Source organism: Hirundo rustica, chromosome 25 (assembly GCF_015227805.2).
Source record: "Hirundo rustica isolate bHirRus1 chromosome 25, bHirRus1.pri.v3, whole genome shotgun sequence".
Taxonomy (NCBI): domain Eukaryota; kingdom Metazoa; phylum Chordata; class Aves; order Passeriformes; family Hirundinidae; genus Hirundo; species Hirundo rustica.
In genome coordinates this window covers 110,778-138,569 of record NC_053474.1, presented here as the reverse complement: position 1 = coordinate 138,569, position 27,792 = coordinate 110,778, and the positions used below count along the sequence as shown (strand labels likewise).

At 54.6% G+C, this 27,792-nt stretch overlaps 1 protein-coding gene across 1 annotated transcript in view; it reads right to left on the bottom strand.

Annotated features, from left to right (window-relative positions):
• Positions 1 to 27,792, bottom strand: part of MACF1 (microtubule actin crosslinking factor 1) — a 129,993-nt gene that overhangs the window by 24,482 nt on the left and 77,719 nt on the right. The window contains 10 exon segments of the mRNA XM_058423538.1: positions 1,000 to 1,119; positions 1,850 to 2,056; positions 2,168 to 2,409; positions 3,361 to 3,445; positions 4,113 to 4,439; positions 4,863 to 5,022; positions 6,022 to 6,188; positions 7,272 to 7,442; positions 7,568 to 7,729; positions 26,273 to 27,744. Coding sequence (XP_058279521.1) covers positions 1,000 to 1,119; positions 1,850 to 2,056; positions 2,168 to 2,409; positions 3,361 to 3,445; positions 4,113 to 4,439; positions 4,863 to 5,022; positions 6,022 to 6,188; positions 7,272 to 7,442; positions 7,568 to 7,729; positions 26,273 to 27,744 — 3,113 coding nt within the window.

Genomic DNA, 27,792 nt, shown 5'->3' with positions numbered 1-27,792 from the left:
TGCCAAAGAGACCCTGCAAAACTCAGTGGGAGTGTCCTGTGGCAAACTGAAAATCTGGCTGGGAATGCAGATTCCTGCCTGTTTTCCTCATTTACACCTTCCTCTCTCTTTTAAAGACCTGAAAACAGCTCTTAAAATTAGGTATGATCCACACACAAGGTCCTCACTGCAGTAAAAGCTCCATATCCATTTGTTAGTGAATGTTATCCCACAAAATGACGCTCTCCAGAGCTGCATCCGCCAGTAACTTTGCCATTCCCAAGGTCCATGAGAATAACAGTGGGAAGCTGAGCTCAATTTAAGTTAATGCTCGACAGTTCAGTCTCCCATCTCTTATAACAGTGTCTTATTTTCCTTTTTTTTCTTTAATTTTAAATCCAATAAGCCTGCGTGCTGCTCCGATTGCCCAGACAAAGGGAAGAAAAGGGCCGTTTACTTAAAGTGCACGTTCTTTCAGGCATGAGCTCATCTCAAAGATATATAGAAAAAAAACCAAAACAAATCCTCCAGCACCTCTTTGTTCCACGTCCGGCTGCCGGGAGGGAACTGTGGAGTCCCTCACTGCAGGGAACAATGAGCAAAAAGCAGATGGAAACCACCCTCATTAATCAATATCTGTATTTCTCTAAATACAGCTGCCAGCGCTGGTGAGACCCTGGCAGACCTTGCTCTGGTGGCCACAAGGAAAAGCTTCCATGGGAGCAATTCTCGCAAGGGAGACCAAAGCAAAGCACCTATCAAGGCCTACATGGCTCCTGTAAACAGACAAAAAGCTTTTTCCTTGGGAAGCCTAACACCTGGATGATTTAGAGCAATTCTCTCCTTGGTTTTTTTTTTCCTTTCACATCTGAGGGACAAGTGTTGCATCTCTCCTGGTGCTCTGGGCTCAGCACTGCACACCCTGTAAAGCTGCTCCCACAAAATGCATCCCACGACCCACACTGGAGCATCCCTCCTTGCTGCCCACCCCGCCCAGCCCGTCAGGGGGTGCACACAGACCTTCTGCACCTGCAGCTGAGCCGTCGTCTGGTCCTGCTCCAGGCGGATGGGACCCAGAGCCATCAGCTTCCGCTTGGTCTCGGCCACCCAGGCCAGCTCCGCATCAGCTGCCTGCTCGTACTAGCACAGGGGAGAGGAGGGGCAGTGGTCAGCGCTGGGCAGCAGGGATGGAGCACAGGGAGAGCTGGGGACAGCGGGAATCAAACAGGGACCCAGCAGGACACGGGGACAAACACGTGGAGGAGAAGGGGACGCTGGGGTGGGGCTCAGGTTTCTGACTGCACACTGCCCCTGTGGCTCCTGCAGCTGGTTTTGGGGCAAACTGGAGCAGTCACCTCTCCCTACACCCTCCCTGCCTGCAGGGAAAGGGACATCCCTATAAACAGGAACATTTTCTTTCCTCCTGCATGGAGAACAAACTCCATGGAGCGAGGTCAGGTATTCCCAGCGCGCCACAGCCTCCTGTCCACGCAGGACAAGCCTTTTTGGGGAGTGCTGTTGGCCTGGAACAAATCCCTGTGCTCTCCCAGCAGGGAATGATGTTTCCCCAGCTTTGGCAGTCACCTGTCACCAGTTTTACACCAACTCTCTGACCCCTGCAGGCAGAAGTTCACAGGCAGGGTAACACAGTGTTGCTCAAGCATTATCCCATCCCAAAACCACACACCAGGATGGGTCAGCCACATCCCTGCTGCCACACGCTGCTGCTGGGTCCATTTCTTTGCATTCCTGATGGGATTTGCCCTTCCCGTCTGGCTGTGCTTGCCATCCCTCCTGCTGCCACGGCCCCGTGTGCCCGGCCACTCATTCCTGCTCTCCCAGGAAAACCCTGCAGGGGTTATTCACTTACCTGCTGAGACCTCTGAATAGCAGCATCGATTTCTTCCACCCTCTGCTTGACGGTGTCACTGACCAGCTTGTAGCGCTCGTTGGTGTCCGACACGAGCTTGTCCAGCCCCTCCCGGGCTCTCCAGGGCACCAGCTCCAGCAGAGCCCGGCTCACCTCATTCACCGTGTCCAGGATGAGCCTGTGCTCCATCACCTCCTTCTTCAGCTCCTGTGGAAGGCACCCGTGGGACGCGTGTCCTTCCCAGCTCCTCCCCAGCGTCCCAAAGCAGAGAACAAACCACCCCCACGCATCCCCATCCCAAAGCTGCTGCTCTCCCACCTTTTGCCGCTGCTGGAACTGGGGGATCTGCTTGCCAGCAGGGGACTGTGCCCCGCTGGAAGCCAGCTCGTCCTCCACCTTGCTCATCCACCCGGTGAGCTCCTCGTGGGTGGACTGGAATTTGGTGGCCAGCTGCCGGGCCTGCTCCAGCGTGCGCAGGGCCTTGGAGCTGGCGGTGGTGATGTCGGAGTAGCGGGTCTTGATTCCATCCAGCTTCTCCTGGATCAGCAGCACCTCCTCCCCTGAGGGACAGCAGCAGGGGGAAAATGATGCTGAGCTCTGGGGGCTAAAGAAGCCACCCCAGGAGGCTTCAGGAGCCACTTTCTCTGTCCCTCCCCCTTTCAAACAGAGCATTGCAGGCTCACTTTTCTTTGTGTTAATGCAACTTCAACCTGTTTTTACTTAAGAGTTGAGATTTTCCACCAGCATAACATCCACCTCATCCCTGAGATGGGATGGGATGGGATGGGATGGGATGGGATGGGATGGGATGGGATGGGATGAGATGGGATGGGATGGGATAGAAGTGTGCTGCAAAGGCTTTGCCACAAGCCCCAGAGCCACTCCAACTCAGTTCTCAGCAACGTGTCACAGCTCTGAGAAAAACGGGTCAGTTCACCCCTCGCTGCTGTTTCCAAGAGGACACAGAGCTGCCTGCCAAATCCTTTGTAATCACTCTTCCTGCTCCACAGCTCCCACAAGGACACAGGGCTGTACATCTGCTCTGAGCGGACCACATCTGAAGGAAATGCAGCGCCCCGACCTCTCTTCCCACTCATAAACATAAACTCACACCCACGTGGCAACAGCCACAATTGCTCAGTCTGGGAAAGCAATATTAGGAGAGGGCTGGGAGTATTTTTAACCTCTTTTCCATGTTATTTAGCATCTGGCTGCAGTGAGAAAAGCCTCTCTCAGCACTGAGCATCCCCACAGCAGCAGTGGGAATCGCCGCACCCCAAGCTGTAAGGCTGGGATTTTGGGACCAAGCAAATCCTAAGCTGGAGTGTTTGTGGCTTAGCATCCAAGCTTGGATGCAAACCAGCTACTTTGGTAGCTTCCAAAAGGAAATGAAGACCTGAGGGAGAAAAGCCTCCACCCAACAGAGCATGGACTTCCCAAGGAAAAGCATGTGGACGTTGGATTACCAGACCCCCCCACATTTCCCAGAGCGTGCCAAGATCTCCTGTTACCTGTGGTTTGCTTCAGGAGAGCTTGTCCATTTCTAATGGCTTGGTCCACGTTCTTCTTCCTGTTCACAATTTCCTCATTCAGAGCCTGAAGAAAAAGACAAATTTGGGTTATCCTGCTGTGGGCAAGTCCCTGTGTTCTGCTAGCCAGAGATGCCATGGAGGGCATGAACCTCCCTACTGAGCACAGGCAGGGTGGACAACCCATCTGAAAACTGTCCAGTCATCCTGCTATGGGAATTATTGGGATTTTTGGGACTCAAAGGCCCAAATCTCAGAGCAAACCCAACCCATTGGATCTGTGTCATCCAAGGACTCACCCTTGTATTAGGCAGAACCTCACTCTTGAACAGAGCCTGCACAGTTGCAGGGAGCGGAAGCAAAAGCTTCCTCGGTGGCCAGCCCAGCTCCAAAACCCACCAGACTTTTCCAGCTCTCAGTTTTGGAAACAGCATCCAGCTTTCTGAAGGCACAGGGTGGCCAAGCTGGCTCAGGCACTATTCACAAATCAAACGAACCATCTGAAGTTCCTCCGCCTTGAGAAGCCCATTATTTGGGAGTGGGGGGGGTACAACTGTTGTTTACAACACATGAAATCTCTTTACACTCCTCTCCAAGCCTCGGAGAGACCCGGCAGCGGAACGAGCTTCGCAAAATTAAAGTCAGGCCAGAAACATAAACAAAACCAGATAAAATGCAACAAAATAAACAACACAAATATGGAAGGAAAAAACCCCAAACAAAACGGGAAATACCAGCTGTTCGGCATGCTGCTTCTGCAGGACGTCCCGTTTGTAATCCTTTATGGACACTGAGCCCAGCTTGTCCTCCACCTCAGCCAGCCAGTTGAGCACTTCCACCTCCTCCTCCCCAAAGAGCCTGGCGTTGGCCAGAGCTTGGTCCAGCAGTGCTGCCTTCCGGCTGCACCGGTCCCGAACCTCGCCGTAGCGGCTCTGCAGAGCCTCTAATTTCTCTGCCAGCAGCCTCTGCTCGGCGGCACAGCTCAGGGAGGACAGCGACTGCCCGACCCCCAGCGCCCGAGACACGTCAGCAGCGTGGCTCTCTATCTCCTCCTCAAGAGCCTGAATGGTGGAGGGCAGAATGGACAACAGAAAGGGGTGGGGGGAAAAAGAAAAAATGAGTGGAGAATGAGGAAAATAAAAGAAACGCAACATAAAAGGGGGAATGCAACGGTGAATGCAACTGAAAAAATGGAGGAGACACAAAAGCCACCCGTGAAAGGGCAAACTGAGTCAAAATTAAAAAGAAACACATGAATGGGATTTTTTTTTTCTATTTAAATCTGCTGGGAGGTGCAAGGACATCAGTTTAATGTTTACCCATGCTGGTGGGGCAAGGCTTGCAGCCTCCTCTGTACATAAAACAGCCTGGATAACTCCTCCAGTCCTTGTTTGTGCCCAAACCCCCTCTGGTTGTGGTAGAAACAACTGCTGGAGCGGGACCTGACTCCAGCCACCTCCATCCTGCTCCTGCACAGGTCCTACCTTGTGGCGGCTGATCTGCTGCTGGATTTTGGCAGTCTGGGTGCCAATAGGCTCAGAGTTGGCCAGTTTCTTCTCTGTCACCGACAGCCAGTCGGACACGGGCTCCGTGGTTTCATGGAACTGCTTTGCCAGCACCAAGATATCCTCCAGCTGCTTCTGCCTGTTAAAAAGTAATCATAAAATTAGAAGGATGTAATTGTTCAAGGCCAGGTTGGATGCGGCCCTGAGCTACCTGGTCTGGTGGAAGGTGTCCCTGCTCACAGCAGGAGGTCAGAACAAGATGGTTTTTTAAGATCCCCTCCACCCAAAACCAGCGTGTGATTCTTTGAGTCAATGAAAGCACTAAGGAGCAGCTCCCAGCTGGAGCCAGGCATAGGAAGCAGCTTCAGGTATTTGGAAGAAGGAACCAAAGCAGCTCTGTTCAGAGCAAGGTGAGACACCATTGCCAGGCAAGCTGCAGTGGCAAAGATAAGAATCAACGTGGAGGAACAGCAAAAGAAGCTTTTCCTGCAGCTTTGACTTTAGGATCCAGTTTATCGCCCTGGGAAGGTGGCAGAAGGGCTTCCCTATTGTGCAGCTTTTCATGAAACAGTTTGAGATTTGAAAGGACTTAAAGATCATTTAATTCCAGCACCCTTTTGTTCCATCCCTATCACTGCCTTGGAGATCCCTTAGCTTGTGGGCAGGCTCTTGGTCTTTCAGAGCTTCTGGCTAAAGACAGTCCTGGATGGACAGTCCAGGACGGGCAGTACAGCTTGTTTGGCAACGATTAAAAACACGGAGAAGGGTCCAATCTGGCCCTCAGAGGTGACTTCATAACCTCAAATATCAGCTTAGGTAGAAATAAGTAACTCATAAAGAAGATTCTGGCAGCATAAAGGTGTCAACAGGATGTTGCTAAACGTTAAAGCTTACAGGAATAAAAATAAACATCCCTCCCTGCAGGGAAATTATTTAATCTCAGCTCTCCCCTGCCATTGTAAACCACTGCTATCAGCACCAGCTCCCAGCCAGCCTTTGATTCCTCATGTTTTCCAGCTGTTTCCAGGATGTATCTGCCACCAAAAATCTCCGCCAGCTTCCTGAACGCTGTCACTGCTGTCACCCCAGGCTCCGGGGCACCGTGACTCGCGGCGTGAGCTGGTCCAGCGCCTCTCACCTGGCAGCTGCCCTGCCCAGCAGCCCTTCCCAGCGCCGTGCCAGGCTCTCCAGCTGCCCCACGATCTTGTCCCGATCCGCAGGCTCGGCCGACTGCGCGATCCGGTCGCCCTCCGCCTGGATCATCTCCACCGTGGCTTTGCGATCGTCCAGGAGGCGCTGGAGCAGCTTTGGGGAGGCAGAACAAGGGAGGAAGTTACCAGTTTGGGGTAGCAGAACTAAATCCAGCCCTTGGAGGGGTCAGATCTCTAATTGTGGCTCAGAAGCACTGCCAGCACTGGGCTGAGACCAGGCCCAGCTCAGAGGGATGGCTCTGCCTTCAAAACCAGTTCAAAAAATTATAGAGTTATATTATATTGTTGTATTACATTATATTACATTATAATAATCAAATGCTTTGATTTGGGCAGCCCTGAAGTGGTCAGGCAGCTGGACAGGGTGATCATTGTAGGTCCCATTCAACTGAACTTTCATCTATTCTATTCTATTCTATTCTATTCTATTCTATTCTATTCTATTCTATTCTATTCTATTCTATTCTATTCTATTCTATTCTATTCCATTCTAATTCTATTCCATTCCATTCCATTCCATTCCATTTTCCCCTTTCCTTTTTCCTTCCCCCTCTCCTCTTTTACACGACTCAAGATCCAAACCACTTCTGTGCCAGAAGAGTTTTCCGAGTCTTCCCCACCAACCGCCTCCAACTTATCAAGTTTTTAACTTCCACTTGAAGCACATTTCCTCTTCCAACCTCCACATGTCAGACCAAGCCTGGGTAAGAATTAATTTCTAAAATATTTCCCCATGACCACACTTGACCTTCCCTCCTCCCACGCCAAGGGCAGGCGCCGACCCAGGGCTGTTATCTCAGCAAACACCGGCACACCTCGGGCCTGCTCTCACACTTCGTAACATTCCCTTTGTCCAAACGTCCAAACCAGGCCCTGCACTGCCAGCAGTTCGCTCCTGACACAGCAGAACTATCGGCACAAAGCAAAACTCAGGGCTGGAAAAACACGGCCGAGCATCAAAACCAAATTCAAGAGGCAGGGGGACAACAAAGGGAAGTGGGGATTCAGGCAATGGAGATCATTGAGTGTTGGCAAACTGTTCATTACACTGGGATGGAATTTCTCAGTGAGGAACAGAGATCCACCAGGAGAAGCATGGACATCCTGGCTGGACCACCAGAATATTGTCTGGTTGTCCTGGGGTCCCCTCCCACAGAGCCAGCCAGTGCTCACTCACCTTCTGCTCTTGGATCTGGGCTTTCACCACCTTGTACTCGGCAGAGGGAGGTTTCTGGTTGGAGATGAGCTCCTCGGTGTCCGCCAGCCAGCTCAGCAGCGGCTCCAGGGCGTCCTGGAACTTCCCGCAGCGCAACAGGGCCTCCTGCAGCTGAGCCACTCGCTGGGCCACCTGCACCCCAAAAACAACCCCACTGCAGTGTCAGGCACTGGCACCGGAGCCTCAGCTCCCTGCCTGTGATCCCTCCTTCCCCAGACCCCAGGGAAGGCAGGGACAGCCCCTCCCCACACTCCTACCTTCTTGTTGAGGGTGTTCCAGCGGGTGTTGATCTCTTCCATGTCATGCTCCAGCCCTTGGACGTCACAGTTTTTCCCGGCGCTTTGGATGAGTCCCTGACCAACTCCATTGACTTGCTGTAGCTTTAGCTGGAGGGGATCCACCTGCTCCTTCTGGAATTGCTATGGGTGGAAAAGGTGGGAGAGAAAAGGTGATTTGCAAGCTGTGAGCTGCTCTTCCAGCCACTCAGTCTTTCCATGGATACAATGGGCTTTCCTCTCTAGGGAAGATGCAGTAGCCACTTGCACTGATTTTATTGGAATTGTGCAAGTTTATCTAAACTTCTCCCTTGCCTTGACCTAGTGACACAGATGTCACAGGAATCTGCTGGTGTGGAGCACAGCTCAGGGTCTATCCACACCTTACTCTGGTTTTAAATGAGTAAACACCATTTTTCCAAGCACTGGAGTGAGGTAAAAAGAGAAAACCGAGGAAGAAATTAGAGCATCGGCTCTGACTCGCCATCAGATTGGGAAATAATGCTCCTGGGGAAAAACCCCAAGCAATTCTCACAGTGAAGCTATTGAGAGCCGAGACCTGACATCATATGAGTTTTGTTAACCACCAAATTACAGGCAGCGAGGAGCTCGCTGAATTTCGAAAGACAAAGGCAATAGGCAATTAATGTGCGAGTCGTTTACCACGGATTTGGCACGGTCCTGCCTGGGAATCCTGTGGGGAAAAGCTTTCTAAACCAAAAAAGATTTGATAGGGAAGGGGGAGGAGAGCGAATGAAGCTCCCCATTGTCAGAAGAGGCAGCAGGGAGAATCCTGTTTCTCCGGAGCAGATAAACGCTCTTTATCAGAGCTGGGGATCTGCTGGAACCACGCGCTGCCTGTGCACCCTTGTCCCTCTGCAGTCCTTCCCCACCAATCCTGAGGGACAAGCCTGCCCTGTCCCCACAGCAAACACCCCAAAAATAGGGAGCAGATTCCTGGCTCGCTCTGCTCCCCTGGCCCACGAGCCCTTGCAGAGCACAGGTCACCCCACAGCCAGTGCTGGGCAGGAGTGGAGCCCTTGGCCCTGGCACAACGTTTTCCCACTGGGAAGCAGAGGGATGGCAGCCAGCCGCCTGCACCCTGTGCCCAAGAATGCACTGAACTTGCCTGCACTGAAAAATTCCCACTTGGATGCAAGATTTCCCCCAACCCAGGAGATCTTCATGGAGGACATGGCTCTGTGCACCTGGCAATCGCCTTGCTCTGGAGGAGCACGAAGCAAAATCCCCTAAAAACACCAAAATCCCCCAAAGCACACAGGCACAGCTCCCAGCCCGACCAAGAGGCACTGCTTTGACTTTCCCTGCCTCATTTCCAAAGGAAAAAAAAAAGCTGCTTCTTCCCAGCAGAGCTCAGCAACCGGAGGGCAGGGAGGTCCCTCCAGGACATGAGCGAAGGGTGAGCTGGCAGACACTCTCCAGAGCTGTTTGCTCATGGAGAATTCTGCCACAGTTATAAGAAATAAATGGGGACTTGGAATCATCGATTCCCGGGCTGTTCTCCTGTTACTGTTTATATATGGAGCTGCTGGGTAGAAGAGCCAAACCCACAAAAGGATCAGGCTGATAAGCCTGGCATGCCAGGCCGGTCTGAGCTCTCCATGTGCTGCAAAACAAACTCCAAAGGAGCCAGGCAGGGTGGGAGCCCTGTGGAAAAGCCTGGATGATCCAGCCAGGGCTACCTGCCACACAGGTAGCAGCCAGCCTGAGAGCCTGATGCTCCCTGAGGAGCCTGACAAAAATAATCCCAGCAACAGCCTGAGGGTGAGCGTGTCCAACACACTTGTTTTCCTTTGCTCATAAAAGATTCCAGCGATTTAGTTCATTAACCTCACTGTGACTCAGCTTGGAAACAAATATTTAACGACTCGCCTTTGCTGTGGAGCGAGGTGTCCTGCCCTGGGGAAGAGCTGGACAGACATTTTGGGAGAGCAGAAGGACATCTGCTCCACCACACCTCCTCCTCACTCCCAGAAAGGCTTCCCAAAGCATCCCCTCGCTTTCTGCTTCCCTCATCTCCCTTAATCTCACTGCTGCTGGATGTGGAATTCCAGGAAGCATCTCCAGCAATGCCTGGAGCAAGGGGAAGGTTTATGGGGTTAACATATCATTAATCAGAGGTGCTGAATCTAAAAAAAAAAGGATCCTCCCACTGAATTTCAAGCAATAGACAACTATGGCAAGAACCCAATGTTTTTTTCCCTCATCCAGGTCCCTTCTGGGTGTCCCAGCCCGTGCTCACATGGACCCCCCATGTGAAACCACCTCTCCAAGCCCCTCCATGTGCACATCTCAAAGTGGTGGTACAGCCCAAAGGATGAGTAATTGCCACCAAATTGGGATTTTTGGTGCTGACTAATTTCTGATGTCTCCTTAGTGATATTTCTCCTAATCCAGATGGCAGGAAATCAGCACTGGGCTGTGGGAACTCCGGCACCGAGGTCTCTCCAGGCAAGAGCCACGAGAAACACAAATCCCCAAACACCAGAGAGAATCTGAGCCCCTTCCCAAGTGCCTTCTGAGCATCAGCACCTCAGTGCTCACAGAAAAAAAAACTACAGACAGCAATGACTGCACGGGAATTGCTTGCAGTTAATTCATTTTACAGGTTTTTCTTTCCTGATATATTTTCTCCTTCAAAGATGGGAACACCCTGCCAGGAGCCAGCGAGAAGGTTTTTCTGAAGTCCATGATTTCCATCTGAGTGACCACAATGCACTTTAATAAGCCCAAAAAAATGTAAGTCAACACTTCAGGTCATCGAGCAGCAAGAATCTTTCGCCTCCCTTACTTACACAATCACACAGTTCCCTCCCCCCACCAAAAACTTTTTGCCTGCCAAACTGAAGCCGGTCTCAGGAGGGAGAAGGCTGTTTGGAAGCCCAGATCGTGCGTTACTGAGCGGGCTCCCACCTCCCACCTACCCCTGGAGTGCAAAATAAAGCGAGTTCTGCGCCTGAAGCCCTGGCTGCGGGAGCAACAAATACCTCGTTATCTGGAACGAATCCGTCTGGGAGAGCAGGGGGCCCTTCTGCCATGAGAGCGGCGCCGAGGGGTCCCTCCGTGCCCGATGTCCCCTCTCCCTCGCTGGGACAGAGGGAAAGGCCACCCCCACAGCTGCGGGGATGGAGGGGAGCCCTCAGCACAGCCCTGGGAAGGGTTTGTGCCCTGGGTGCTGTGGCAAAGGGTGTCTCCAGCAGCTCTGGGGTGGTGGGACCCTCTGGGAGGGGTGAGAAGGCACCAGGGAGACCCTCCCAAGCTGACAGCACCGCTGCGGGTGCGCTCGCAACGGGGTCGTCCTCCAAAGCCACCGCTTCAGCGGACAGGTGCTCCAGGATGGGCTGTACGACCGTGATGGCAAAGTCATCTGTATCCCCCAAGGCCACCACTAATGGCACGGGGTCACCACCGAGGTCCCTGGCACCTGAGGCGAGTGGATCGGCCGCTGGCGGTGGCACAGTGGCAACAGGCACGTCAGCAAAGGGTGGTGGGGCTTCCAGAAGCTCCTCCACCATCAAGGGCACGGCAGTGGTGGTGGCTCCTGGAGGTTCCTCAGCATCCATGGTAGGATCTCTAGTGGCGGGTGGCATCCTCTGAGCCTGGGACTCCAGGACAGCCACATCTCCTGGTGAAAGTGGGTGGGTTGGAGCAGAAAGCTCCTCAAAATCCCATGGGATGGCAGGCCCTGCAATGGACAATGTGCCAGGAAGCTCTTCAGGGGCGGCTGGGCTGGCAGGACATGGGACCTCCCAGCTAGGGGCAAACAACAAATCCACATCTCCTGGCTGCAGGATGGCTGCTGCTGTCTCCCCATGTGTGACAGCCACCTCCACGAGGCACCCCTCTCTATGGGCAGCCCCTTCCAGAGACAGGCCACGGGCCAGGGAAACCATTTCCCATGGGCGATCCTCAGCAGGCACCGGGGATGTTGTCAGAGCCTTGGAGCCTGGCTCTGATGCAGAGCCAGCGTGGAAAGGCGGCAGAGAACCACAGCAAACATCCCCACTCTCTGCTGGATGAGTCCAGCCCTCAGCTTCACTCCCTGATCCCAAGTCTGTGGCTTCATCCTCAGAAACCAGCTCTGGGACATCCCAGCTGGCGACCTCAGTCCTTCCAGGCAGAAGGTGATGGGTCCTGAATGGATCCATGCCCTCAACGCCATCCTGGCTGCGCCGTGGGGGGGACCCCATCCCCTCCATCTCTGTGTCCAGAGCTGGGGGCTGGCAGGGGGACACTCGGCCAGGACAGGTCCCCTCGGGAAGCAAGTCTGGGGTATCTTCACCCCACCCCACCGGAGCGCTGGGGTACCCATCTGCCCCCAGTCCAGCAGATGGATGTGCCCCTGTGCCAGAACACCGCATCCCACCAGACACAACCTCCGGGTCCATGAGTGGGTCAGGATCAATCTCCCCCACCAGTGCTGGGGAGCACTCCAGGAGGGACCCCAGTCCTGCCATGGCCACAGGGCTGGGGGAGGCCCCTCCGTCCGAGTCCGTCGGGGTCACAGCCAAGGTGTCCCTTTCTGAGAAGGGCTCTGTCAAGGGCTCCAGCGTGCTCAGCACCTGTGAGCTGCAGGTGACATCGAAGTCCTCCAGATCTGACACAACGGCAGAATCCGAGGCGCTGATATCCAGGGGGGTCCTGTGCTGACCCCCTTCAACCACCAACTCAGCCAGTTTGGCCGAACCTGGGTCCGATCCCTCTGAGTCCATCAGGGACATCTGAACCTCCAGGGAGCTGGGGACAGCTCCATTGTCCCCGTCCTCATTTAGGCACTGCTCTTCCAGCTCCAGGAACATCTGCACCGAGTCCGTGTCAGACAGCTCAGGGCCTGCCAAGTGCTCCAAAACGGGAGCAAAGTCCTCAACCCCACACTGCACCGCTACATCCTCCGTGCAGCATGTGCTGCCTCCAGCCCCCAGGGACGTGCAGGATTGGGAGGTCCCCGGGCTGAGGGCAGAGCCATCCTCCAGAGCAGTGGATTGTTCCCTTTCTTCAGAAATATCTGCCAAGCAACAGCTCCTCTTCTCCTCTGCCACCAGAACAGCCTTTCCTCTCTCTGACAGCGTTGCCTCCTCCCACTCCTCCATCATCACCCAGCGCTCGTCCTCCTCGAATCTCAGTTCAGACTCCGTTTTCTCCCTGAGATTGGAGGTGATGAGAATATCCAGTCCCGTATCCAGCAGTTCTTCACTAAGGCACGGAGAGAGGTTGACGTTCTCCACTGTAGAGTCCGACTCGGAAGCCTCCAGGGTCTCCTGGCGCCCATCGTTGAAGTTTCCCCTGATGAAGTTCTTCCTGGCTCGTGGCCAGGTAGCACTGGGGAGGCGGCGGGCCCTGGCCAGGTCCCTGACGCGGCTGTCACCGGCGTTCAGCAGGACCTGGCGCTCATCCCGGGGACCGCCATAGCCATCCCCGCCGAACTGCTTGGCCGCCAGAGCCTCTGCCGTGCCAGATGACTTGGAGACATGCTCCAAGGTGAGAGACTCCGACATGGGCTCGCTGTGGTCGGGCTGGCCCAGCTGCTCGGCGAGCATGGCGCTGGAATCCCGCTTATCCCGCAGGGAAGGGTTGGAAGCGCCTGCCTCCGACACCTCGCTCAGCGAAGCCCCCATCCTTTCCGCAAATTCGGTGAAGTTGGGCGGCATGAAGGACTTCCACGAGCGCCGGTTGACATTCTCCTTCTTCTCAGGGTTTGGCCGCCTCTTCGGCGGAGCCGGCGCCGGCTTGGAGACGTCGCTGCTGAGCTTCAGCTGGTCGAAGATGACTCGCTCATCCAGCTTTTTGGCTTCCGGAGGCCTGGACTCGAAGACGTTGGCAGCTCCCAGAGTCCCGTTGCTGGATATGGTGCTGCCATCCCCCTTGCCGAGGGTGCTCTTGGAGACCTGATTGATCTTTGATCCCTGATCGATCTGCTCGTTAATTCTCATTGTGTCGTATATCGATCTCTGGGGCACGTAGCAATCCTCTATATAACCATCCTCATCCTCGCCCTTCCCCAGGCAAGTGCGGTTCTGCCGTAAACAGTCTGGCCGGCTCAGTGGTTTGCCCATGCTCTCGTCCTTACGGATGACGGAACCACCCTGGCAACCTTTCGCCGGCCCCGGCAGGAAGCATCACACAGCCAGCAGGTCCCAAACCCGCCGGGGGCAGCCTCTAATCCCAAAGTGACACTGTGGGGACAGGAGGGGGGACTGGCAGCACCACACCAGCTCAGCAGCCCGACCAGCGGTCCCAAGCAGTGAAATAACACACCTCATACCCCTCCCGTCCCCCTAAAAATACCCCATTCATCAGCAGATCATCCAAAATCCAACAGCTTCGGTAAAATATTCCAAGTGGTTCGTGCCAGAAACGGCGGAGGAGCTTGAAGCTCTTAAATTATCCCATCCGTCCTTCTTTACTAACAAAGGCACTGCTTGTCCCGGCTGCTCCAGGCTGGCAGTGGCGAGTGGCTCTGTGTGTTTTCTGCCCAGCTCCGAGCGCCGTGAAAGTCCAGCTGGTCCGAATTAGCCTCTCCCCTCGACTCTCGTGTTTTCATTTGAACTGAGCTTGTCAGCGGATATTCGTACAACTTTAAACACAGGAAGTTCTTCATTCAGGGCAAACTCGGAGGTTTCCTGTCTCAAAAACATGATGGCATTGTCGCTGCCGTCACCTCGCCCGGTGCCACCGGCAGTGGTGGAACCCCAAAATCCAGCTGGTGGGTGCGCGGTGGTGGCGGCACGGCGGCGGAGTCCAGAGGTGAAGGAAGGCTGCTGGGTCTTCGTTTTTTGGGTTTTTTTTTTTTTTTTTCGCTTTCTCCCCAGGGGAAAAAAAAAAAGGCTATAAAACGCATCCAAAAATGGCAAAGGGACGGAGCGGGATGGAATCCCCTGAGTTGCCTCCGGGAGCCGACGGGGGGGACGGGGAGCAGCCGCGGCTGGAGGCGGCTGTTGCCGCTGCTCCTTCTTCTCCTTCCTCCTCCTCCTGCTGCTGCTGCTGCTGCTGCCGGCCCCGCTCGCACTAACTTTCGCGGCGGCCGGTGTCGGGCTGCGGCGGCTCCGCGCCACCGGGCGGCCCGGCCATGGCGGGGCGGGGGGCGGGCGCGCGGCCGGTACCGGCGGCGATGCGGGGCAGGACGGGGCTGGGGCCGGGGGGGGGGGACCACACACACACCTCGGGATCGCCCTGCCGTCCCACTTCCCCGCCGCTCTCGCCCCTTTTGTGCGCGGCTCAGCGGCCGGGCCGGGGGCGAGGGGCTACGCGCCGCCCCCGCGGGCAGCCCCCGGCCGGCGCGGCGGGATGCATGGCCGCTGCCTTCCTCCTCCTCCTCCTCCTCCTGTTCCTCCTGTTCCTGCTCGTCCTTCTGCTCCCGGCCGCCGCCGCCCGCTCTCCTTCCCGCCGGCGGAACAAAAGGCCGAGCCGCGCAGGCCGCCGCACGCCCCGGCCCCGCCGCCGCCGCCAGCACCGGCTCCCGCGGAGCTCCAGCCCCGGCGGAGGGCGGGGGGAGGCGGGGGCGGGCGGGGGGCGGTGCCGCGGGGCGGGGCGGCGGCGCCGGGGCCACCCCCTCCCCGAGCGCGGCGGTGCCTCCCGCAGCCCCCCGCACCGACCCCCCCCGCCGGCCCCGGGCAGGGGGGACCGGAGCGCGACCCGGCTGGGGAACGGGGGGGGAACGCTCGGTGGCAGCGCGGGGGTGGTGCCCACCCGCCCCGCGGGAATGGCCCCTCCTCCGGGGGGAGGCGGCAGCCCCCGACAAAGAGCAGCAACGCCCTGGCTCGCCGGCGGCTCCGGCTCCGGCTCCCACCGCCACCGGCTCCGCTCCCCCGGCCCTTTGTCCGCTGTTCCCCGAGCCGGCGCTGGGAGGGAGACGGCGACCCCCCCGCACATCGGGTCTCCCTGCTCCTCACGCCCGTCCTCGCACAAAGAACCGAATTTCTAAATCACCGGAGAAACCCAGCCGAAACACCCCCAAAGTACCAATTTTGCCTTCCCCCATCGCTCTGCCAAAAAAGCCACCCGTAACTTGTCACCGTTCCCCTCAACCACTGCAGGCTCTTTTCCTAAAAATCGTGATTTTTATAGCTCCAGCTCTACGGTAGCATCCTGCTCCTCCCACCCTGAGTCCTGTCACACTCTTTTCCTCCCCCAAAACCCTTGGGTTTAAGAGATGGGGAACATTGGAAGTGTGGAGGGAGGCAGCCCGGGCGCGTGAATCACCGCTGCGAAGTGATGCTGAGAGAAGTCAGACTAGGGAGAGAAAACAGGAGGGCTGGGAACAGCCTCCACGCATCTCCAGGCAACAACCCGCCCCACCAGCCACCCGGCCTGCTACTTTGGGATGAATTATGGCATCGGGATAAAAATACAAGGTGTTTGATACAGAAAAACGTGCAGCATTGCACTCCAAAAGCACCAACACTGGGAGAATCAGATCTCGGTCTGCGCTTTGCTGTGCCACAGCTTCACCAAAAGCCTTCCCACCTGGCCATGGTGAGCCACAGCCAAGGAAAAATGAAATCCCGAATATTTTTTTTATGCACTGCCATCCTGGAAACACTGAGGCTTTGCCAAAGTCACGGTGTGGTGTGGTGGGAGTCCAGGTTCCACATCCCCAAGCTCTCAGATACTTCATCCCCCTGTCCCGGCACCAACTGCACGTGCAGCAGCTCCAGCACCGTGTTCCCAAAGCTTTGTTTTGCTTTCAGAGACATGGGAACGGATGTTTTGTGGAAGGGGGTGGTTCAGGGAGAATTGCCCATTAAATGGCCCAAAGTGCTCCTCAGATGGAGATTTTTGCACAGCGGGAAACCTGAGGAACCTCTTTTTTCCCCCACCATTAAATATAAACAAGGAAAAGAGCGGGAGGCAGGAAGGGAATGGGGATCTGTGAGGGGATTCCAAACATCCCCCAGGGAGCCCCTCTGCCCATCCAGGGCATGTCCCCTCCATGTCCCCACGAGCCCTCCTGGACAGACAGACGGACATTCAGCCCTGCAGCCTCCTCCAGCCCCAGCTGCCAGCACTGCCAGAGTGTCCCAACGGCTGGATTTTTCCCCTTGGCGGGGGACAACGCACACAGCTCCTGGTCCCTGGTATTAATCCAGAGCAGCTGAAACAACAAGAGGACAACGGCGCTGTGCCAGCAACGCCGCCCCGGCTCCTCTGCTACCACCTTGGCCGGGAGCTGGTGGAGCTGCACCGTTACCGCTCCGGGGCCCCGCCGCCAGGAATCCCAAGCATCCGGGCTGGGGCGAGGAGGATTTTTTGTTCCACTGCGAAGAAGGAACGATCTTTCTCTCTCTCTCTCTCTCTCCATGGAGCTGCCCCGTTTCACAGCCAGAAATTCTTTTCCCATTTCCTCACTGAGTCACGTGCCAGGAGCGAGCTGAGTCTTCCTCCGACATGTTCCCCCCACCAACAATTTCTAAAACCATTAGGGAAATTTTGGGCAGGGAGGAAAGCCAATTGGAAACCTGCTGTGCCTGGCCCGAAGATCCCAGCCACAGCTCTTGCAGGTTCCCCAAATCGCAGCTTTTAGCCTTCAAGCGCCACCCCAGCAAGGGGGACAGAAGCCAAACAGTGCTGGGAATTGCAAGGTCAGGGCTTTGCTTGAGTTTTGTGTTGCTGCACGGGACGGATATGGAAGGACATGAAGGTCCTGTCTGACTTTTGTCCTTTCAGGTGTTTCCAAGTGACCACCAAGACCCCTCATTTGGCTTTTGCTCAGTCCCCAAACCTCCCACAAAACAACTCCTGTCACCCAACCCAAACCTGGACCCACCCCAGGCCACATCCTGCAGATAAAACACCTTCAGCAAAAACCCACCCAGATGTTTATCCAAGAACTTCTCCAAGTAGGACATCCCCATTTGTCTCCTGAACCTGCTGGTTTCAAGCTTTTCCTCATATGGCCACCAGCCCTGGCGCGTGGGGATGCGTGCTGTCCCCGTCACGGGCTGATGTCACCCTGTTTACGGCTCTGCTACATCCTGCCACCGCTGCCGCCACTGTTTACATGGCACAGCACTATTTGAAAACCAATGTATTTTTAGCTTTCTTTTAATGCATCTCAGCAGCTGGAAGCGAGGGACCTGTGTTATATGATGAGCAAGAGAGCTCAGAGGCAGCTCAAGATCTCTGATGGATGGGTCATTTATGAGATCCGAGTGAAACCAAGGGTCTTGTTCACCCTCAAAGCTTCTTTAAACTTCACCTTGGTGCCCTTCTGCCATGGGAGTGTAGAGTGGACGGAGGAGAGCTCCTGGCTTGGCACTCTGAGCTTTGTCCCTGCAGGTCTTGCTGACCGCGTCATAAAATCCTAGAACAGTTTGTGTTGGAAGGAAAGGAAATCTCATCTTGTCCCACTCCCTGCTATGGGCAGGGGCACTTTCCACTAGACCAGGCTGCTCCAGCCTGGCCTTGAGGGATGGGGTGGACACAGCTTCTCTGGGCAACCGGTCCCCTGTGTCTGCCGTCGTGTGTGCCCCCCATATCTGAGCCCACGAGTGCCACCCCTGGGCTGGGACGCTGTGCCGTGCCCAAGCAAGGCAGAGTCGTAAAGCCCAAGTGCCTCAAAGCCCAACAGAAGGACTGAGGGTGCCATTTCACCCTCCCTCAGACACTGCAATAAAAACACAAAGCCAAATCAAGCACACACAAAAATCTCCCTTAGAAACGGTGCTTTAGGTTGCGCTGGGATTTTTAGCAGAGGATTCATGTTTTTTAAAGCCTTTGCTGCATTTGTCAGGTCAGAGGGACTTCTTTCTTTCCCTCTCGCTCTCCTCCGCATTCATTCCTTTTCCCAAACCTCTGTGACTGCCATTCCAGCGCCTGATCCAGGCAGGAGCACCAGGGCTATTCCCACCCCGCTGTGCTGCTCTGGGTGCTCCCCTATCCCTTTGGCTCATAGCTGACTTCAAACCAACCTCACATCAGGGCTCTGCCAGCACTCAATCCCTTCTCAAAGGCTACAGCTGCTCGCGATGCGAGGAGCCAGCACATCTTTAAATCAGCCACTTGGAACCTGGAGCCTGTTCATTCAGGACTCTCCTCCGCAGGGCTGTGGGAGGAAACCGCGTCAGGCCCCGTGGGGGTCTGCACCTCCACGGGGAAAGTTTTAGGAAGGGGTTAAAATCCAAACTCCCAGAGAAACCTCCTGCACTTTGGATGCACGATTACAGTGAGTGTTGTAAAAAAAAAAAAAAAAAGAATTCAATTTATTTTGTTCTTCCAAGAGTGCAGGAGCTGCACCGCAGCGCTTTTGCTGCAAGGCAGCTAATATAGATGTTGGTATAAATAATTCTCCCAATGAAGCCTGGAGCCCATGTATTACAGCAGTGCTCAGGCACAGCCCCACGGCACTCAGCGTTCCCATGGAACCCCATCTTTGTGCACAGAGAGCCCCAAAACTCCCTGGCAGCAACCTGAGATGGGACTGTGAGTCAAGGGTAGAGCCACGTGCCAGGGCCCTCACAGCCAGGAGGTGAGAGCTGCTGAAATGCCCTTTTTTGTCCTCAGCTGCTCCGTTTCCCTGTGAATTGAGGCACCCTGGGCTCTTTGAGCATCCCACTCCCACCCCACTGCTCGTGAACTGCAGAAGCTGCTCCCCAGAGCAAAAGGGGACAACGGGGATGGGGTGATTAATGAACTGTTCTGAGGCCCTTTAGGAAGTGAGGTAAGTGTGTTATCATCCTGAGAATCCTCTGGATGGGAGACATCGAAACCACTCCTTCAGCAGGAGAATTGGCAATTGTTCTTGAAAGGCTGCAGTGACTAATCCAAGCCTGAGTCCTTCCCTGCTTGTTCCAGACCCAGTGGCCACAGTCCCACCCTTCCTAAGCCAGGTTTGGATGCTGTGGGTGATGGGAATGTCTCCACGGATTCCCCCTCCATGGCTGCATCCTGCTGGGACCCGGCCCCTCTCCCTCCTCTGCTCAGCCCTTGCAGACAAAAAGCTTCCCATCTCCTCCTCCCTCAGATCCTCAGCTCTCCTGGTCTTATGCAAAGCCGGTATTTTTAGTATCTCCTGGAAACACTGTGAAGTGTCATCACCACCAGCTAACGAGTGTGCTCCGGAGAGAGGACATTCCTCCGGCCATCTCCCTTCGGCTCAGAGGTGGCAGGGTCACCAAAGCATCTGCAAGTGGGTGGCTTTTGGAGCACTGACCCAAAGCAGCTCCTGAAAGGCACCATTTGATCATAGCCCGATTGTTTCACAGTCAAGAAAGCAAAAGGAGGAGAAAAAAAAAAAAAAAAAGCATCTCACTATGATTTGGTTGATCTCAGCAACTCTTGGCTCAATTTGCTCTTGTTCTGAGGATCAGGGAAACGCCTGTGCCTCTGCTGACACGTCAAGGTCAAAGCCCACCCGTGGCTTGCTGATGAACCAGCACACGGGCGGCATTCCCTCTGGAAAGGAGGAGCTCCAGGAGTACATTTGCTCTTCCCCCAGTGCTAAAATTTGCTTCCAAGGAGCGAGGAGGCTGCCAGGGCCACTCTTGTGCAAACACAGGATCTCCAGGTTAGAAATGCATCCAGCCCCACTGCGGCTCTGCAGCTTGGGCCACTCTCCCCAGCCAGGCTCAGTGACAGCCCTGCCACCCAGCACAGCCTGTGTTTATCACCCCCCATTTATCATCCCCTTCCCCAGTGAGGGGAGATGGTGCCTTTAAGGCAGCTTAACAGCTGTCAGAGAGGAGGCATTTCTGCCTGTGCTGCTGATGCTGAAAATACAAGCCAGAGATACTTTAAGTAGGTCTGGAAAGCGTTCAACGAGAAGACACCATCACGCAGCCTGTCCCCACTCCCAGCCCAGTCCCACCCAGCTGCTCCCAGCTCCACGACTGTCGGGAGCCTCTTGCATTCCTCCAGGGGCACACAAGGGTTAAAAATACCCTTGGCCAGGCTGGGGCACAGCAAGTGGCAGTGTCCCTTCCCTGCCACATCCCATTCTCAGAAACCCACCTCCCCTCGCCCACCTGCCAGGGGTTTGGCTGTTTGATGGGGTGTGGCGTGCCCAAAAAAGCCACCCCGGAGGCATGGGCTGGGCGCTGAGGCATTGCCTGTGTGACCACTTGTCCTGGCTAAGCATCGCTTGTCCTGCTGCCTCCAGAAATTAAGGCTTTGAGTGTCAACACCTCGTGCCATCAGCACACGGAGTTACTCCTGCTCTCCAGTCCAGCCCTGCAATCCCAAAATGGGATGCTGCTTTTCCTCTCTGCCCATCTTCTGCTATCCTTAGGAGGGTTGGAATGAGATGATCTTTAAGGTCCCTTCCAACCCAAATCATTCTCTGATCTTCAAGAGCAGCTCTGCAATGACAGGGGCAGAGCTAACAGTCACAGGGAGAGCCACAAAATCATTGAGGCTGGAAAAGGCCCTCAAGATCACCCTACAAAGGAAGGTCACAAAATGCCCCTTGTGCACCCAGGGACCACTGAGGAGCATGAGATACAAACCTAAAAGGGCTAAAACTTCTGGGGAGAAACCCAAAAGGGCTAAAACTTCTGGGGAGAAACCCAAACTTTGATCCTCCTGCAAAACACCCTTGGTGAAACACCGCAGGATGCTGGGGAGTCATGTCCCCATCCCATCCCTCCCTGCCTCTGACATCAATGGCTTATGCAGGGGACAGGACACATGAGGTGACATCAGCGGCAGCCCCCTCTCCAAAACCATCACCCTCAGGCAGTGACACCTGGAACACGAGGCTCCAGCGGCACATCTTTGAGTCAGCTCCCTGGTGGAAAGGCTGGGGGAATTACGAGTCATAAATAAAGTGCAGAGAGAAGCTGACACCCCCCAGTAAGGAAGGGGGGCAGGAGGAGGGCACGGGAGCGTGCGTGGGCTCCCCAGGCCTGACTAACTGCTGCCTTCTCCCAGGAAGGACCTGTAGCAGGTTCTCAATGGCACTGGAATGGCCAGATGAGTAACCCTGCTTTGGGCCTCACTCACTGCATCACCACTCCCAGGATTTCTTTCCTATTTTTTTTTTTTTTTTTTTAATTGAACCAGACAGAGAGGGTGCTGGAGGCACAATGGCTGTGCAGGCCCTGGCCGACCTGACCCACTCTAAAATAAAACAGAGAGGCTTCAGTTATTGCTCTCTAGGGATTCTCCCTCCCCCTCTTCATCATCCAGCATTAAACTTTTATTGCTGTGACACAGCACTGCTAGAGTTCATTGCATTGAGCAACTCCAGTTTCCAAAAACCTCCCCAAAAATGTCAGGAGGAGACGCAGGATCCCCAAATCCCATCTCTTCCCTCCACTGCCTTGGCAGAGCCATCACCCACTGAAGGCTGGATTTGGGAGACCCCCTCCTGCTCCCCCCTCCTCTCCAGGGTGGGGTTTAATGAACTCTGGGAGGCGAGACCCTGCACAAACAGCCTGGCTGTGCCAGCTGCGGCAGGTCCTGGCTCGCCACATTCCTGTGCCGTGCCCCAGCGCCACCGAGCTCAGCTGCGGCGACAGCGGGAGCCACCAGCCCACGGTGATCAGCCAAGCACAGACATGTCACCAGGTGTCCCTCCCAGCAGCCAACTGCACCTGCACCCAGTGATGGCGACCCTTTGGTTGTGTCAAGTTCGGTGCGTTTTTCCTTGGGTTTCATTTTGGGGGAAGCGCTCCAGATTCTCGCAGAAATCCCTTCTGGCTGCTGAGCGCAGCTCGGAAGGAGTGCAGGGTTGATCCCGCTCTCATCTTCCTCATGGGGACAAAGTGCCCCCAGCACAGCAAGGCACCCTGGCACGACACAGCTGAGATTCTTCACTGGAGGAAATGCCCACAGAAGCTGTGGCTGTCCCATCTCTGGAAGAGTTCAAGGACAGATTGGGCAGGGCTTGGAGCAGCCAGGGAGAGTGGAAGGTGTCCCTGCCCCTTCTCACCCAAACCATTCCATGATTCCATGACTGGAGAGGCACCAGGACCCTTCACTCCTGAGCACTGCAAGGCAGAGAGCCCAGAACTCCCTGCCAACTGACCCAGGGCTGAGCGTCAATGCTGTGCCTCGTAGGTGAAATTAAAGAGTTTGTCCAAAAACAACACCGTGAATCAAAGAGGGTCCCAGATCAGAACTGCCAATGCCAAGCACAAGCCATGCTTTGAAACCCAACTTCAAAATCCACTGTGTAAAAAATAAACAAAAGCCAGGCTTAAGCTTGCTTAGCCAGGAGGCCAAGCTACCCCAGCACAGATGTCTGCCCCAGAACACCCAAGAATTTGATTCCATCAGCTCTGTGGCTCAGGTTGATGGGTACTCTTTGGCCAGGCAGAACAAGCCCACGCCTGAGGCCTTCTGGCACCTCTGCTCCCAACCAGCAAACCTCACCTCTGCTTCTTTGGTGTGTAAAGGAGGATGAACCACTCGCACTGAGCAGCACAAGTTTTATCCCATTAGTTTCACGATTTTTGGGGTGAAGAGCTCTCACTCAGGGTCGTCCAGCTGATCAGGGCTTGCTGATGATGGAGACAAAGCAATGCAGAAACCCCCTATGCCTTCCTGTGAGTAACCCCGCCATCTCATCTGTACCTGGGGAATCATTTCCCTGGGGAATTCTGCTGTTTGCCAAACTGAATCCATAGAGCTGTTATGTTTAGAAACATCTCAACTGTAGCTCATTTGATTCCAGTCATTAAAATTTAATATTAGCATAAGCTTTGAGAAACCTGAGCTGACAGCAAGGACAGTGGAGGGGGAAGAAGTGCCCCAGCCTAGAAACTCCTACAAGCAGCTCTTGCTGGTGCCAAAGAGCCCAACTTGGCTGTGTGAAGCTCAGCACAAAGATTCTCCTGACTTTTAGCACCTTTTTGTAACATAAAAGAGGCTCCTCAGAGAGGCAGCAATGGAATGAGAGCCACTTGGGTTAAACTCCTGCTGGAGATCAGGAGTTAAAGATGAGGTTCCTTTGCTCTGCCAGCTTAACATGAGCTAAACCCATGTTATTTCTTCTGCGGCACCGTTGGATCCGAAGTGATCCATCGGGATGTCCATGTAAGTACAGGCTCTGAGCCAAAGAAATGCTTTTCAGCCGCACTTGATCTCACCAGAAAACTCAGGGCTGAATTCGATGACCCCTTAAAGTCTCCTCCAGATGGGGTTTCTTAAAATCCTGCTGCAACCAACCAGTCCCTGCCTGGTTATCCCACAGTCCCTGAATTCCAGCTCCACTCTGGATCATTGTCCTGGCTCCTGATGGCCGTGGGAGCTGGTGAGGACCCGTCCCCAAAATCACATCCGCTCGCTGAAGCAAAACCCTTCCTGCAAACAAAGCTTCCCCCTGAGCATGATCCAACAGCTGCTTCCCAGCCTCCCGCCTTGGAGGAACCTGGCCAGGAGGAAAACTTACAGCGAGAGAGGGCTCATCCATCCCAAAGCCAGGATTAGTCCCTCTGTGACCTGGGAAAAGGGCTGGGGTGGGGAGAGAGGAAATGCACAAATGGCAGTTTTCCAAAAGTGAAGGAGGTTGTGGCCTTTTGGGGGAAGAAAAGGGGAAAAGAAAAATACATGGGAAGCTTCAAATACGAGCTGCTTCCAAAGTCATCTGTTCCCAGCCTCCACCAGAGCCTTCAATGTATCTTCTTTATTAAAATCTGGACACAATGGGTCTAGAAGTGCCCACCTTTGTCAGGGCTTTATTGGCAACTTGCCTGGAGACCCAGGGCCGTGCCTGATTTGCATCTCATTTACACAGATGTTCATTAAAATTAATGCCTTAAGACATAATATCTGCCTGCATCTGAGCCTTCTGGACAGACAGAGCGCGACCGCTCCCGGAGAGCCCCTGTCACCCCATCCATCACCCCATCCGTCACCCCATCCTCCCCCTGGAGCACTGCCAGCATGAGGAGCTCCCCTGCCCCGCCAGGACACTCTGGGCACGCCCCTGGCTTGCAATCCAAGGAGGGCAAGAGTGGTGATATTGTCTTAGAGAGAGAATTTATTGGGAAATAAAAGCCTGGCACAAGCAAGAGAAGCCCCCCCCAGTTCCCCACAGAGCACGAGCCAGGCTTTTCCACAGCTCTCCCTCCAGTCCCTGCTGATGCCCTTCCACATGCAGAGATCAGGATCTGGAATCGTGTTTCCCTTAGACAGGAGCAGAAGGTGAAGCTTTGCCAAGATCAGCTCTGCAACCTTTAGGATTTGTGCAAAAATCCCTCGGGATGAACTGTGCATAGAAGAAATGGAGGGAAGTGGGAATGCAGGAATGCTGCTGTAACCACGATTGCTCCATCCTCCACTCCTGCTTCTCCCCCATTTCATTCCCAGCCATTACACGGCAAAACCTTCCCACCACTTCTGCAGCTTTCCCTTTCCCACCCACAAAGGCCCCAGATGCTCCACGAGGCCTCAGTGGCCAAGGAATGACTCTTGGTAAGGACACTCAGAGCCCCAAACCCCCTGGCTCAGGTCACCCACACCTTAGAGGGTCATCCTCAAGGTCACTGAGCGTGGACCACGTGCAAACCCCACGGTGGGTTAAGCTGCTCCTGCCCAGTCTGGGTATTGTCATCGCTCCTAATGAGAGCTGCTCAGCCAGGAACAATCGCTTGTTCTGCAGGAAAGGTTCACTGACTTTAAGGACTCAAATCTCCCTTTTGGATATATTTGTTCCAAGTGACTCTGTGGTGTTTAATGATGAATTCAAATCGACATGAGCTCAAAGTCAACTGTCCAACAAAAGCAACACCACCAGGTGAGGTTGAATTTGTGCCATAAACACACTTCGGCTCTTTTTGTTTTGGATAGGCAAACCCCAAACCAGAAACACCTTGTCCTGGTCAAGGTTTCACAGAGCTGCTCAAGTGGTGGAACGGGATCAATTGGCCATGAGATGAAAAGTAAATGGCTGTAAAACTGCCTCTCCCTCCTGCCCCCCCTTAACACCAGGAAACGAGCAGCCAGATGTAAATCAGCCCAATCATCAACTCCTGAGCACATGAGGAATAGAAGTTTCACAGCAAGAGAATTTCTAAGCCGTGTTAAGTAAGCAGTGTAACAGCATGACCCAACATCATAATGCTGTATAGAAATATATCAAACACACTCCAGCTCTTCCCTCTCTCAAGTCTTGGTGGTCTCCATCAGCTCCTTGCTGCAAATGTGAACAGCCCACAGAAAACTCCACCTTGGTTTTATTTACTGGGTGCACTCCTTGTCTCACAGTTTATCTGTGGCTCTTTTTGTACCCAAGGATCCCAAAATGGGCGTAAACTGCGACCCAGACAGAGTGAACAACAAGCAGGAACAGTAGGCCAGGCAGAGCCAGACTGACAGGAGGATCTGGTCTGGACTAGACACCCAAACGGCGCAAACTCACAGCTCAGGTGGACTCAAACCCCTCCCCTCCTCTCCCAAAATCTAAATGCCACCCACCTCTACCAGCCCACGAGGTGCTGGCACGGCAACATCACACATCACCAGGAGAACAGGGATTTTCCTGCCAGTCCTAGAATCTTTCCACACCTTTTCACCACAGACTATCAAGTCCACCAGCAGGATTTCAAATCCTCCAGAGCAAGGATATTTCAGTGCAAACCCACTCACAACCACAGCAACAAACAATGAAGATGCCATGGCTTGAAGCCCACAAAAAAACACGCCTTCCACAATGACAAAAAAACACTTAAAAAAAAAAAACCACCAGCCAAAAAACAAAAAACCAAGCCATTATGGAATCAAACTTACCTTGAAGTCTGCCAGCTGCTGGTTGATGGTTTCCACCTCTGTCCCCACCACCCACTGCAAGGCCTCGTTCTCCTCGGCCGCCGTGGTCATGTGGCTGAGCTCCTTCAGGCGGCTGTAGAAGTCCTCGACGCGGGACAGCGTTGTCTCCACCTGCTCCTGCCGGTTCCTGCCCCTCTCCGTCAGCTTGCTGCACTGCTTGCTCAGTGTCTCCAGCTCCCGCTTCAGCCCCAGCAAGTCGGGGCTGCCCTCGTCCTCCAGCATTTTCTTGCACTCGCTCTCAGAGGACTCGATGTCGCACTTCAGGCGGTGCAGCTTGCCCAGGAAGGCGCGGACATCCTCAGCCTGGGACTGGAGGCTGTCGGAGTCTCTCCCGATGGGGCCCATGCTGTCCAGCTCATCATCCAGATCTGCCAGCTGGGAGAACATCTCCCTGACCCTGCTGTTGAACTGGCCGATCCCTTCCAGCTTGTTTTCCATGAGAGCACAGCAATCATTGACTTTCTGCTTCACAGCCTGGAAATCCTGCTGAGCCACCTCAGCTTGGCTTAAGAGCTGGGAGCTGTCGGATCCATCTGGAGCATCTTCTACCAGACCTCGAGTGAGGTTTTTCAGGTAATCCACTTGTGGCTCCAGGGCCTGCAGAACCTCCTGCTGTGCCCTAAGCTTCTCCAAATTCTTGTTGCTGCAGGCTTGCGGCCCCAGGGCATCGTAGATCTCCAGCTGGTGCTTTGCCCCTTCCAGCTTCTTCTCGATGTTCTTGAAGCTCTCCTGGAACTCCTTGAGCCTCTGGGACATTTCTTCAATGGAGCCAGTCTTGGTTTGCAGCTCTTCTGTGATAGCATCCATTTTCTGGTTGATGCCAGCCTTCTCATCCCGGATGTCATCCTCGTCCGTTTGGGAAGAGTCAGTCAGGATGTCAGCAGCACTGTTGAGCATCTCCAGCAGGGACCGGCGCTTCTCCACGTCACTCAGCATGGCCTTGGACCTCAGAAGAGTGGCCTCCAGCTGCACTGGATCCAGGGTCACCTCCAGCTCTGCCATCCTCGCCTTGCAGTCCTCCACCCAGGGCAGGAGATCGTCCGCGTGCCGCTGGTACTTCTGAGCTTTCTGCAAGCAGTCCTTGAGCTTGGAGTGTCTGTCAGCAGCCTGTTTGCTGAGCTCCTCCCAGTGTGTTTTCAGGCTGACCAGCTGGTTCTGCAGGGTGGTCTTCTCCTCCCCAGGCTGGACCGAAAGCAGCAAAGATTCTCCCTCAGCCACAATCATCTCGTAGGAGCCGCTGTGTTGGTTGAGGCTCTTCTGGAACTCTTCTTGCTCCTGGATTTGGCTCTGCAGCTTCTCCAGTTTAGCAGAAATTGGTTGGCTCTGGGCTTGTTGGCACCTTTTGTCATCCAGCCAGGTCCTGAGTTCATCAAACATGTGCTGGAACTGCTGGGAGCTCGCAAGCGCAGTCTGCAGTCGGTTCATCCGGTCGGCTGGAATGGCAATGAGATTAGACGGTGACAATTAAGCTCAAATCAAAT